Below are 13,934 nucleotides of genomic sequence, written 5' to 3' on the forward strand. Positions count from 1 at the left end.
CAATATATTTCTGTTTTTCTGTCTTTCCGTTTAGGAATCATTTTTATTGAATTATTTGTTTGGATCTTAGATGTTTAATTTTCAAGGTCACTCATTTTGAGGTTTGTATTGTAAACATGTTCTTTCGGTGTCCTGTCGGTTGTTAAAGCTGAAATCCTAGCTGGTTGACTTCTTTCCAGGGATCATTTGTCCAAACATTTGTCAGCACTGATCCAGGCGCCATTGTGACACCTTTGACATCTCTGACGCTTCAGATTTCCTTTCTCACTCCTATTGTGTCCTGTTGACTTCCTTTCTTTTGACTCTCTGTTGCTGACTTCACTGCGTTCTTTCCCTGTTCTTGTACAACCACCAGCAACTTTTGACATGCCAAAGGATGTGTTACTGATTAGAAAAATTGGACATTCATTTTGTGTTTCTTCAGCCATTAATCAGATTTATTTTTCTGGGAAATAGGCAGTGGTGAATCATACTGGAACATCTCATTCTAGCAAGATTGCCACATCAGATCATGGACAGGAGTATTAGCTGAAATTAAGTTGTTATACTACTTCAGAATGTATCTAGTGTGCTTTCACACTTTGACTGCTAATTTGATAGACCTCTTTCAAGTCCCCTTTCCACCAACAGAGTGGAATCTGGAAACTCTTTTTGCACTTCTACAGAAAACCGGCCCAAAAGAGCAGCTGGTCTCACTCTCAAACCAAGATGTTTTCAAAACAACAGCTCAGTCTGGAAAGATTTATGCAAATCTAAATCGTCTTATACTGAAACAAAGCTGTCTATATTAGAAACGTCTTCAGTTCAATTGACGGACGTCCAACTCTGATGTGTGTTAAGTTAAACGGCAACTCTAACCATTTCATCTTCTCCATCCATATGAAATAAGACGTGTCATATTAGTGAATTGATCATTATGAATTTTAATCATTTTATCTTCTGACCACTGCATCAAAAAGAACAATCAGGTGCTGGTCATATAATTAGAATATCATCAAAAAGTTGATTGAACTATTTCCATTCAAAAAGTGAAACTTGTATATTCATTCATTACACACAGACTGATATATTTCAACTGTTTATTTATTTTAATTTTGATTATTATAACTGACAGCTAAGGAAAATCCCAAATTCAGTATCTCAGAAAAATTTGAATATTACTTAAGACCAACTTAAAGGATTTTTTTAGAAATCTTGGCCAACTGAAAAGTTTGAGCATGCACAGCACTCGATACTTTTTTGGATTACTGCAGCAATGTGGCGTGACATTGAGTCGATCAGTCTGTGGCACTGCTCAGGTGTTATGAGCCCAGGCCTTCAGATCTTCTGCACTTGTGTCTAGCATATCGCATCTTCCTCTTCACAATACCCCATAGATTTTGAAATAATTGTGTAAATGCATTTAACTACTTCAGAGCAGCATTAAACAGTCTGTATAAATACCACTTCAGAAGTGCTTCTGGGCCACCTTTGCAGTGTAAATGACTTCTGAGGGTCTGAATTCAATAAAACCTAGGTGTCCTTCATTTTCCATGTTCCAATCCGTCTCGTGAAGGTCCAGTTTACTCTTCTTTCCAGTACGCAATGTAATTTTTATCATCAGTACGGTCTACAGAACTGGGGAAGGGAAGTTAACTTTTGGCTTTAGAGTGTAAACCAAAAAAAAAATCTTGCTAACCACTCTGGAACCTTTAAAATGGACCAAATGTGAAAACACTAATGTTTAAATCATTGAAAAAGTGTCTGTAAATGAAACAAACATACTTTATTTGGTTTAACAAGCATAAAGTAGTTTAAACAAAGTGGCCATTTGCCTGGCAACTGAACACTGAATACATAGTGTTGATACCTACTTCACCGGTAACAAGCATTCAGCATATACTGCTAATATATTAAATAACTTTCCAACAATTTTACATCAATGCAATCAACTGTATGGTCCACTGTAATCCAATGATGAAAACTCCTCTCACAACAGAAACAAAAATTATGCCTCGCCATTATAAATAACCAAAATTCAAAAACAAGCAAATTATTCATACTGGGAGGAAAAATATTCGACAATACATTTTATTTTTTTTACTCAAGCTGAATCAAAACTGAACTAGTGAGGAGGTTCAAAGAAATCCACTACAATATAAGATAACACTGTGATATGAGCTTATTTTAAGTATGCACTAACACTTAACAGTCTACGTGAAATATAAACTCTCTGTTGCTACCAAATGCTACAATGCCATGCATCCTCCGAAGAAACCGCTGCCTTTTGTGTTCGGTCATCTTCATCGTGTTTGCTCAACTAGAAGAAACAGATACACAAGGAGAAAATCATGAAAGTGCACCAATTCAGATATCAACAACTGTTTGGACTAACTCTGTCAAAACATTTTAACTAAATATTTACAATTTCAACATTTTCTATTAACAAAACCCCCAAAATTTGATTTCTCTCATTAGGTCATACAAATGTGCATACAAATGTTTAAATTTTGGAAAAGAATATATGGAAAAGAGCAACCTAGACATTCTTCAAAATATCTTCATTTGTGATCCACAGGGGGAAAAAGGCAGTTGAAAAGGTTTTTGAAATAAGGTATAATAAATAAATAAATAGAGAATTGACTTTTTGTGAATTATCCCTTTAAAACTACTTTTGATTGGGAGACCAGCCTGTAAAGATCAAATATTATCACTCACTGTATGATGAGATGTCAATCTCCTCTGGAAGTTCACTGATGTTCACCTCAAACCTGTCCTGGACATCGTTCAAAGTGCGAGCGTCAGTCTCATCTGACACAAAGGTGATGGCCAGACCTTTCGTTCCAAACCTGCCGGCCCTTGCAACCTGAAGGAATGAGCAAAGTTAAAGCCGTTCAGATGAATGCGTTTACATCCCATAACTTGGCTTTGTTTGACAAATCATTATCACATGAACTGAACTGACCCTGTGCAGGTATGTGTCTGAATCTTCAGGCATGTCGTAGTTAAAGGCGATGTTGACTCTTTCGATGTCCATACCTCGGCCAAACAGGTTTGTGGCCACCAGGATCCGTCTCTGGAAATCCTTGAATTGCTGATATCGAGCTAATCTGGGATAAGAAGAAGAGTCTCACATACTACGATCATAACTGCGACATTAAAGTGCGTAATGTGGAAGGTGTTTTACCTCTCGTCTTGAGGCATTGCTCTATGAATGGCAATGGCGGGGAAATTTTGCTCCACCAGCAACTGAGCCAGAGCAATACAACGCTGCACGGACTTCACGAAGATCACCACCTGCAATACTAAGAGCTGTAACACTGTACCAACCAGCTGTCTTCATTCAAATGAAACATCAAATCCCAATGACCACATCAAACCAAGAGCAAAAATTCTCCCTTTGAATTCACTTTTTTCCTCATAGCTTAAATCAAACTCACCGAATATTATTTGGGTCATCCAACAACCCAAATAAAAGCTTCAAATATAGTAAATTAAACGTTTTATTCAACAAGGATGCATTAAATTGATCAAGCATGACAGTAAAGAGATCTACAATGTTATAAAATATTTGTGCTGTTCTTTTCAACCTTTTAGTCATCAGAGAATCCTGAAAAAAGTGTATCTGTTTCCACAAAATCAACAAAAACACATTACAAAAATGATATTGATAATAATAGATGTTTCTTGAGCAGCAAATCATCATATTAGAATAATTTCTGAAGATCATATGACACTGAAGACTGGAGTAATGATGGTGAAAATTCAGCTTTGCATCACAGGAATGTTTAATTAAAATTTAGGAAAAACAGTTATTTTAATTTAATATTTCAAAATATTAGTTTTTACTGTATTTTTGATCAAACAAATGCAGCCTTGGTGAGAATCAGATAATAATTACTTAAAAAGCATTTGTAAAAAAAATCTTATGGACCCTAAACCATATATATTATGTAAGGATATGGTTGTAAAATTGCGGAAATATGTTACATCACAACTTTATTTCTAGGTCAATCCCAGATTTTGAACTTAATTGTATTTTATCCATACGAACAATTTTACTTGTGCATTATTTATTTTTGTTTGCATTTAATTGGATGAACTAAATCTGTATTCAAATGGCTTGCGCTGTATTTTGCTTTAAAGCATGTGAATGACCAGAGTGCATGTCGCTTTCAGATATGCAAACGTTTCTTAGAAAGCAGCAAAAAAACAGTGTGGTCTCTCTCTCTCTCTCGAGTCACTCTCTGTTTGAATCGACTTGCATGTGTCTCTAGAGATACCTGGTTGAACTCCAACACATCCAGGAGGTCAAAGAGCTTCCTGTTCTTCTCGTTGTCCTTCAGCTTGACGTAGTACTGCTGGAGGCCGTGAAGCGTCAGCTTGGTCTCATCGTCCACAAAAATTTCCATCGGCTAGGACAACCAGTGGAAGCAGGGGGAAGGTGAGGAGGGGTGGGAGAGGAGCGTGCAGGTTCACCGGGTTAAGATTGTGTGAAGACACATACAGGAAAGATGACAAAGACGAGGGTGGTGCAGATAATAATGTTACACGGGTGTGAAAGAAGAAGTGGTGTTTATGACAGTGTGACCACATGGGTGGAAAGGGAAAGAAAGACACCAGAACAAACAAAAACAAGGACAAAAGAGGCATAACGTTTTTAGCGAAGGACAGTGGTGGGGAGGAGACGACAGTGAGAAGGAGAACATGATGTTAGGAAGGAGAGAGTTATGAAACAGCAGGAGAAAGGGAGGGAAGAGAAGGGACGGGGGTTAGATTCACCCTCCCCTCCCGTCCCAAGCCAATGAGGACACAACACACACACACATACTGTCTCAACACAATGATAAATGCTACCCTGCTGTCCTAGGCTACTTTTAGCTACCAATATCAAGCCTAAAATCATATCTGTGCTATTTCTGTATAAAAGTTCAAAAACTACAGTTCTACTATAGAACGACACAAAGTAAAGCTACTTCCATTTCATCAATCAATGTGTAGTTTGATGGAAAATTAAAACTCAGAAATTAGGGGGTTTTTTTTGTAGCATAAAGTCAACATGAAATCAAAACCCTACTTGCTTTCTAAATACACACTCCTGTTCATATACGACTGATTCACCAGTGCACATTATTCCACAAAAAAAATAACATTGGTTTATTAAAATGCAACTTTGCTCTGCCTTGACATCCCTTTTATTTTTAGGATTTCACCTTTCTAAATTCTTGCTACTAGTAGTTAACACTTTAATTTAGTTTGAGTTAACGTGGTGAGTTACAAAAAAAACATATTTGTCTAAAAGAAGCATTGCTCTGTCCACTTTCACCATCTAATCAAGTCCCACCACACATTTTGTCCGTTTTATTCTGAAATGGTCTCTTTCTATCCAAGCAATACAAGTTATGAATGTTGTTTCATGTTGACTTTAAACCACCTCACACAATACTGCAACAGTTTAACATTTAGCAGTGGGAGGTTCAGAAGGCCTAATTCATGCACCAGATTGCTTCATTAAATATACAGGGAACATCCTCAAGCTGATCTGATCTGTTCTATGCAGGTGGTAGACTCATGGTTTGGGATCTGGGCTACTAAAACAAAGCTTTTGGGTATAATAGCCATCAGCAATGACCATACTGGGCTCTTAACACTAAAAGCACTAAACTGCACCTCTGACTGTGTCTGACACAGTGGCACTGCTAAATGCACATTTGCACTTACCTTAGAGATGTTTAGGCAAATCTATCTTTACTGTCTGTCAATTATTCCTCTATCTGCTGCTGAGCGGGTCTAAAACTCAATTTACTACGTCAACCTCAAATCAGAAGATAACATCAGGCAGCATCTCAATTCTGTTTATGTACTGTAACTCTCACTAAATAAGCACTAAAGAGTGTATGTTTGTATCTGTGCGTGTTTGAATTCAAAGTCATTAGTCATTATTTAATAGTAACTTATGGTGAAATTAAGGGGATTTGCTCATGAATATTTAGTAAGGCCACACCCCTAGCGTGTCATTGAGCATTTTATAAGGGACTCAAAGTTTACGGTTTGCTTTTGAATCATGACTTTTTTGCTTATGGCCACCTAACGGTTCTTCAAGAGCATCTCTATCTACACCCGCGCAAGTCTCCTCTCTCTCGTCTAAGTTTCTTCATCATCTCATCCCTCTCGCTCCAGTCTTCCGCAGCTTAATCCTCCCTTTCGCTTTCTCCTCTTGTCCCTCAAACCCGCGCATTCTTTCTTCTCCACTTTGGGCCAGTTTTATTGCCTTCACTTTAACTTAGTGACAGTTCGTCTTTATTCGTTGGGGGCAGACGGGGAACCCTTCTAATCAGCTGAATTGATGAAGAGCTGCTCCATCATTGGGCCGATCAACCTGAACTGATTCGTGCCGCCAATGACTGAATCTTTTGTTTCGTTTTATTCCTGCTGTCAGCTTTGTTAAAGAGCGATTAGCTGCAGCCCTGGAGAGCCAGTTTGCAGTGAATCGAATGTAGTTTTTAGTAGTTTGTTGGGGCCAATACTTTATGGGTTTTAGTTTTGTGCCCCTTGAGAGTCTCTGGCAGTTGACAACAGAATTCGTGAAGCTCCAACAAGTGCTTCTCCTCTTAATTAAAGGTTATTTGAGGACAGGTCTCTAGGCTGGAATTACAACCGAGCAGGATCTAAACCAATTTATCTTGATTAATGGATACTCCGAGTGAAATAACATTCAAATGTGAAGGATTTTGGTCCCTAAATGCCTCAATGACTTTGAAAGATGCGTTAATGCTTTGAATTTACTGCCCTGAAGTGTATTTGAAGATACACTAGATGCTTCCCTTAAAGACATCCTCTTATCATGTTTAAAATACATTGGATGGGCTCTTCACGACTTTAGCAAAGGTTGTTAAAGGACCTATTTAAATTTATAGCCTGATGGACGATGCATTATCTGTTGGCCAAACGGACGTGTGACCGTGTTTGCCAAACGCTGACGCAGCGCTGCCAGCTGAGACGGGGATTAAGGACTTAACATCTTTTTCACTGTGCCTCTATTAGTTAACAGTCTGTGATTATCAAACGGGCAGCAGAGAGGGGCATTTAGCGTTAGGATGTCTCAGGGAGGCCGTAAATGGGTCCCACTCCTGAGCCTGCTCTTTCAGGTGTGTATGAGGTGGTCTCGTGAAAGGAAGGAGCTGCTGACATGGTAGAAGTAGGAGAGGCGTAATTACATCTTGCATGAACTTTCTGCAGACGGGACGGATCTCTTTACTCAGGGTGGCACTGAACATCATGACCTGCTTCTCGTGAGGGGTCATACGAAAGATCTCCTGGACATCACGCCGCATGTCTGCAGGGGACAGCAGAAGAACAATGCACTCATATTATTCATCATCGTCAATCATCATAGCACTGGAGCAATAGAATAATATCTAATGTTTCAACTGCTGCACAGAATTCAGTGTAATTTCATTCAGAGCGCAGCCATAGTCTCATAAAGGGTCTGCTCACCAAGCTGCTCCAGCATCTTGTCACATTCGTCCAGGATGAAGTGCTTGATGTGGCGCAGGTTGAGACTCTTGTTGCGAGACAGAGCTAGAATGCGTCCAGGAGTTCCCACCACCACATGAGGACTCTCTTTCTTCAGAACCTCCTCATCCTTCTTTATAGATAAACCACCGAAGAACACTGCCACCTGGGGAGAGAGACGGTGCAAGCAAAGCAACCTGAGAAGAGTTTGTGCACAGCAATATTGAAAAGTAACAGTTTGTTAGACTTACAGATTATTGCAGTCTTTTAAATTCAACTCCTGGAGTTTTCATTATATAACAAACAAGAAGTGTGATGTAAGAACTGCATGTGTAGGTTTTATTAATACATTTAATTTATCAGTATGGATTACCCATGAAAGTGGGATATTTTAAGAAACATTAGATGATATTAATAATAATCTTAATAATATGAATGATTGTTAAAATGGCTCCAAAAAATGTATTTCTGAAATGTATTTATATATTTTAATTATATTTAATAAAATATAATTTCACAGACCATCATGGAAGAATACTTTTTTCCATCACCAAAAGCCAAATAGCAATATATAATAGACAAAATAGATTATTTTTTTATTTAATGTGGCAATATTTATTCTTAGAAAGTTATCAGAAAAATAAAGTAAAAACATTAATATTGTGAAATATAATCAGTTTTAAATAACCATGTTCTATTTGAATGCATTTTAAAATGTAATTTATTTCTGTGATGTAAAGCTGAATTTCCAGTATTATTACTCCAGTCTTCAGTGTCACATGGTCTTCAGAAATCAATCTAATATGTTGATTTACTGCTCAAGAGACATTTATTATTATTATCAATGTTGAAAACAGTTGTGTGGAGTAATATGTTTGTGGAAACTTATACTTTTTTCAGGATTCTTTAATGACTATAAGATTCAAAAGAACATAATTTGTTTAAAAAAAAAAAAAAAAAAAAAAATTATATATATATATATATATATATATATATATATATATATATATATATATATATATATATATATTTTATAACACTATAAGTGTTTTACTGTCAGTTGTGATCAATTTAATGTGTCCCTGCTGAATAAAAGTATTAAATATATAAGACAACAACAGCAAAAAAAAAAAAAACATATTGACCTTAACATTTTGAACGTGGTGTTATTTATGCTTGATTACAAAACTTAGACTAATGAAATTGCTTTGTGATGTGATTGATTATCATTGCATCGCATTTACAATTCAGTAAATTGCTCTTCCTGTCATTCCAATTGAAATTCCAACACAAGAATTGATAGGAAGGCAATTTTTACACCTTTTAACAGACTCTTCTACATGACGGATCAGAACAGATTTTAAAAGTAAGTAGTTCTCATATATCCTGCTATTGTAAATCTGAAACACATTAACTAAAACTTCCTAGAAATGTACATTTGTCTTCCTACCTTGACACTGGGCATGTATTTGGAGAAGCGCTCGTACTCTTTGCTGATCTGGAAAGCCAGCTCTCGGGTGTGACACATCACCAACACTGACACCTGGGTGAAAGCACTCACTGGTCAAGCCCAAAACTTGTGGAATGGCACGTAAAGCACACTCAGAGACATTATTTGATTTATGTGTTAATTCTTTGTTTTCAAAGCCTTTAAAAAGGATTGCCATTACCTGCCCTGTCACTGGCTCCAGCTGCTGAAGGGTAGCCAACACAAAGACGGCCGTCTTCCCCATTCCAGACTTGGCCTGACATAATACATCCATCCCCAGGATCGCCTGAGGAATGCATTCATGCTGAACTGAAAGAGAATAAAACACACACAAATATATAAACATTATTTAATTTTGACATTTTGGAATAATTTATTTATATAGCATATTTTTATTTAGTTTCACTGGTAAAAGACCTTTTTTACTTTTTTAAATCAAATTTAAAAACTAAAACAAATACTGAATGCTGATTAAGAAACATCTTATTGAATGTGTGTTGATTGTGTTGTTTGGACTGTAGAGCTATGCAGTTGTTGCTTTTAATTTCACATGGTTACAGTTAATCTTTTCATGTAAGGCCAGTTCTCTGTACAGTCGTGGCCAAAAGTTTTGAGAATTACATAAATATTAGTTTTCAAAGGGTTTGCTGCTAAACAGCTTTCAGATCTTTTTTCAGTTGTTTCTGTGATGTACTGAAATATAATTACAAGCACTTCATACGTTTCAAAGGCTTTTATCGACAGTTACATGACATTTATGCAAAGAGTCAGCATTTGCAGTGTTGGTCCTTCTTTTTCAGGACCTCTGCAATTTGACTGGGCATGCTCTCGATCAACTTCTGGGCCAAATCCTGACTGATAGCAACCCATTCTTTCATAATCACTTCTTGGAGTTTGTCAGAATTAGTGGGTTTTGATTTGTCCACCCGCCTCTTGAGGATTGACCACAAGTTCTCAATGGGATTAAGATCTGCGGAGTTTCCAGGCCATGGACCCAAAATTTCAACATTCTGGTCCCCGAGCCACTTAGTTATCACTTTTGCCTTATGTGCTCCATCGTGTTGGAAAATGCATTGTTCTTCACTAAACTGTTGTTGGACTGTTGGAAGAAGTTGCTGTTGGAGGCTGTTTTGGTACCATTCTTTATTCATGGCTGTGTTTTTGGGCAGAATTGTGAGTGAGCCCACTCCCTTGGATGAGAAGCAACCCCACACATGAATGGTGTCAGGATGCTTTACTGTTGGCATGACACAGGACTGATGGTAGTGCTCACCTTTTCTTCTCCGGACAAGCCTTTTTCCAGATGCCCCAAACAATCGGAAAGGGGCTTCATCGGAGAATATGACTTTCCCCCAGTCCTCAGCAGTCCATTCACTATACTTCCTGCAGAAGATCAATCTGTCCCTGATGTTTTTTTTGGAGAGAAGTGGCTTCTTTGCTGCCCTTCTTGACACCTGGCCATCTTCCAAAAGTCTTGGCCTCACTGTGCGTGCAGATGCGCTCGCACCTGCCTGCTGCCATTCCTGAGCAAGCTCTGCACTGGTGGCACTCCGATCCCGCAGCTGAATCCTCTTTAGGAGACGATCCTGGCGCTTGCTGGACTTTCTTGGACGCCTTGAAGCCTTCTTTACAAGAATTGAACCTCTTTCCTTGAAGTTCTTGATGAACCTATAAATTGTTGATTTAGGTGCAATCTTAGTAGCCACAATATCCTTGCCTGTGAAGCCATTTTTATGCAATGCAATGATGGCTGCATACGTTTCTTTGCAGGTCACCATGGTTAACCATGTTAGATACTGCGTGGAAGAACAATGATTTCAAGCATCACCCTCCTTTTAACATGTCAAGTCTGCCATTCTAACCCAATCAGCCTGACATTATGATCTCCAGCCTTGTGCTCGTCAACATTCTCACCTAAGTTACCAAGACGATTACTGAAATGATCTCAGCAGGTCCTTTAATGACAGCAATGAAATGCAGTGGAAAGGTTTTTTGGGGATTCAGTTAATTTGCATGGCAAAGAAGGACAATGCAAATCATCTGATCACTCTTCATAACATTCTGGAGTATATGCAAATTGCTATTATAAAAACTTAAGTAGCAACTTCTCCAATTTCCAATATTTATGTAATTCTCAAAACTTTTGGCCACTACTGTAGTTTCAACCCAATTCAAAAACAAAAGCTAAATGCTGATGTCTGTATTGAATGTAGACTAATTACATTCTACTGTGCAGATACTGTCGTTAATTTCAGATAGTTAGGGTTATTGTTTTCAATAGCCAAAAACCAGTTTGGCCTATTAAATACCAAATAAACATCTTGTTTATGTATACTTTCCTGCTTTCTTGTTTGTTGCTTAAAGAAAAAAAAATTGGATAGCGGTATAGGATATCAGCCATGAAAAGTCATGACCGGTGCATCACTAATATATAATATATCCACATGTAGAATTGCTCACCCTCCGATGGATGTTCAAAGCCACAGTCCACTATAGCTCTCAGCAGCTCTGGTTTGAGAAGAAAATCCCTGAATCCTGAGGAGTGGATGGACACATATGACCCTTTGACCCCTTCTTTCCTGATGGATATAATGCCATCGTTGTGTCCGAGTCCTGTGTCCCCGACTCCACCTGCATCAACCTCATCCTCCTCATAGTCCAACAGCTCATTCTCAACATCGTTCTCCGTCATCCTGCACAGAGATCGAGAAAAGACAACAAAGAAATACGCAATTACCTGACTGCGCCTCTTCCTGTCAATCACTATGTAATTATTACTACCATATACTATAAAAGTGCACATAAGATACTGAGGATTACATTACACAATGAAATCATGCTACCATATGTTTCATATATGTGTGTGCGTGTGTTAATAAAACTTGATAAAATATAATTTCATGAAATTATATATGTATACAAACACATAAATTAGATTGTATAACATAATTACCATTTTTATTAATATATGGGTGTAATTAAATAGTATTTTTATCAAATATAACAAAAAAACGATATACATTTCATTTGATAATATTATTATTAATAAATAACAATACATCATTAATTACATCAGAATTAGCTCGATTTGATGACCATAACGTTGGACTTATTAGCTTATCAAGACAATTATTACTGTGATACCCTGAATTAATTAATCAATCAATCAATAGCCTTATCAATGCTATAAAAAATTCAATCATAAAATAAATATGTTGTTTTACATATATTAATACGCGAGTAATAAAGCGGGCAGCTCAAGCTAGCAAACTATACCAAATATATTAGCTTTAGCTTATCCATGTAGCCCCAGAGATGACGCGGGCCAAAGAGTGACTATAGCACAACATTCCAGTGTGTTTTCTGACGGACTATTAAGTCTCTTATCACTTCGCGCGTTTATTTTGATGTTTTATAGTATTAAATAATTTCAGTTACCTCGAAATACTGTATGAAGCGGTTGAGCTTCACTGCACCTGCTGAAAAGGGTGGCGATGACGTCATCAACGCGAGACGAATCGACTACTAAACGTTTCGACGAAGGACCCAAAACACGTGAACTGCGTGAGCTGCCTTGAGAAGAGACATCTCAGATTATATACACAAAAAACATTGTTATTAAAACAGGTTCAAGGCCATTGTGTTTGAGCTTTAATAAGTAGGTTCTGTTTATGTGGACACGCGCGTCCTGACTCGGCTGAAGTGTGTGTGTGTTCTTTCTTCCAGAAATGTCATGTTTTAGTGGAGATCTCAACTTCTGCCCTGAATGTGGGAATATTCTTCCAGTGCCTGGAAGGGAAAACACTATTACCTGCCCGCGGTGCTCTTTCAAAATCCCTGTTCGAGGTGAGAGACATGTTGAATGTGTTGTATATGACACTACACCGAGCAGCTGGGATTTATGAAGCATCAGTAAGTGTGTGTTATACTGTAGGACTCTCTCAGAATTCACAGGTCAAGTGATTAAATCATCAGTGGTGTTTAATCCTCTGGATCAGAGCTCCAGCACTGTTGACAGCGGAGAGGATGCTGAGCTGAAGGGGCCAGTGGTGAGTTAATAAACATACAGAGATTAATTCTTAAAGGGGTAGTTCACCCAAAAATGAAAATGATGTCATTAATGACTCACCCTCATGTTGTTCCAAACCCATAAGACCTCCGTTCATCTTCAGTTTGGGTGAACTAATCCTTTAAATACTATTGGCTCTGTTTGGAAAATCACCCAATCTTCTCCAAACTTTCCATTAGATTGACAGGAGATGTTCCCGCTGTAATAAAGAAGGAATGGTTTATCACACAAGACAGATGAGATCTGCAGATGAAGGACAGACGGTCTTCTTCACATGCATACACTGCAGGTCATTTACACGTTATGCTCTTAAACAACCCCCTCCACCCCCTATTTTAACAATTTATACTTTTTCCAGTAGTTTGTTCTGAATTCTGTTTGTGTTGTTTAGACATTGTTTTAAGTGATCATTCTGTACTTGTACTGATGGCAGAAATTGATTTCTCTGTCACAGGTTTCAAGAAAAGGAGGATTCATGAGAAACATTGCTGCTGTTATTGACATTTAAATGTATAGGTTATCAGAATTTAAATAATGTGAAATATTAAAAAAGGATTATGTACATGTCTTCAATGTTATTAAAAAGAAAAGAAAAAAAGAATGTGTGCAGAAGACCTTTTTTGCAGGGCTTATTTTGAATTTATATAACATGGGCGACTCTACAGAATTGGTGCAAATCAGATGTGAAAAAAAAATTATGTTTACACATTGCATAATATCCACGGTAGACAATTCTAGTAACTATGCCGTTATTTCTCATATTGTATTTTCAGAAAGTTTTGAAATATATTTCCTCTCTAAGATGGGTTGTATTGACCTATTAGGATTTTGCTTACATCTGCTTTGTAAATATGTGTCTTACTATTTTATTAAAAATCTTTC

At 37.5% G+C, this 13,934-nt stretch overlaps 2 protein-coding genes across 3 annotated transcripts; one reads left to right on the top strand and one right to left on the bottom strand.

Moving 5' to 3' along the window:
* Nucleotides 1-1,744: 1,744 nt before the first annotated feature.
* Nucleotides 1,745-12,512, bottom strand: ddx39b (DEAD (Asp-Glu-Ala-Asp) box polypeptide 39B). The gene is made up of 11 exons (XM_026256442.1): nucleotides 12,422-12,512; nucleotides 11,444-11,676; nucleotides 9,165-9,292; nucleotides 8,945-9,037; nucleotides 7,477-7,660; nucleotides 7,197-7,315; nucleotides 4,263-4,394; nucleotides 3,167-3,276; nucleotides 2,945-3,089; nucleotides 2,698-2,845; nucleotides 1,745-2,299 (listed from the first exon to the last, which is right to left on the bottom strand). The coding sequence occupies exons 2-11, from the start codon at nucleotides 11,673-11,675 to the stop codon at nucleotides 2,283-2,285; spliced, it is 1,308 nt and encodes a 435-aa protein (XP_026112227.1). The 5' UTR covers nucleotide 11,676; nucleotides 12,422-12,512; the 3' UTR covers nucleotides 1,745-2,282.
* LOC113090832 (DNA-directed RNA polymerase I subunit RPA12-like) lies at nucleotides 12,431-13,643 on the top strand. Of its 2 annotated transcripts, none has more exons than XM_026256443.1 (5): nucleotides 12,431-12,538; nucleotides 12,710-12,829; nucleotides 12,929-13,032; nucleotides 13,232-13,341; nucleotides 13,507-13,643. In XM_026256443.1, the coding sequence occupies exons 1-5, from the start codon at nucleotides 12,478-12,480 to the stop codon at nucleotides 13,529-13,531; spliced, it is 420 nt and encodes a 139-aa protein (XP_026112228.1). In that variant the 5' UTR covers nucleotides 12,431-12,477; the 3' UTR covers nucleotides 13,532-13,643. The 2 variants fall into 2 exon arrangements, with proteins under 2 accessions (XP_026112228.1, XP_026112229.1); XM_026256444.1 differs by having other exon boundaries at nucleotides 12,511-12,610.
* Nucleotides 13,644-13,934: the final 291 nt, after the last annotated feature.

This window comes from Carassius auratus, unplaced genomic scaffold, assembly GCF_003368295.1.
Source record: "Carassius auratus strain Wakin unplaced genomic scaffold, ASM336829v1 scaf_tig00214021, whole genome shotgun sequence".
NCBI classification, from domain to species: domain Eukaryota; kingdom Metazoa; phylum Chordata; class Actinopteri; order Cypriniformes; family Cyprinidae; genus Carassius; species Carassius auratus.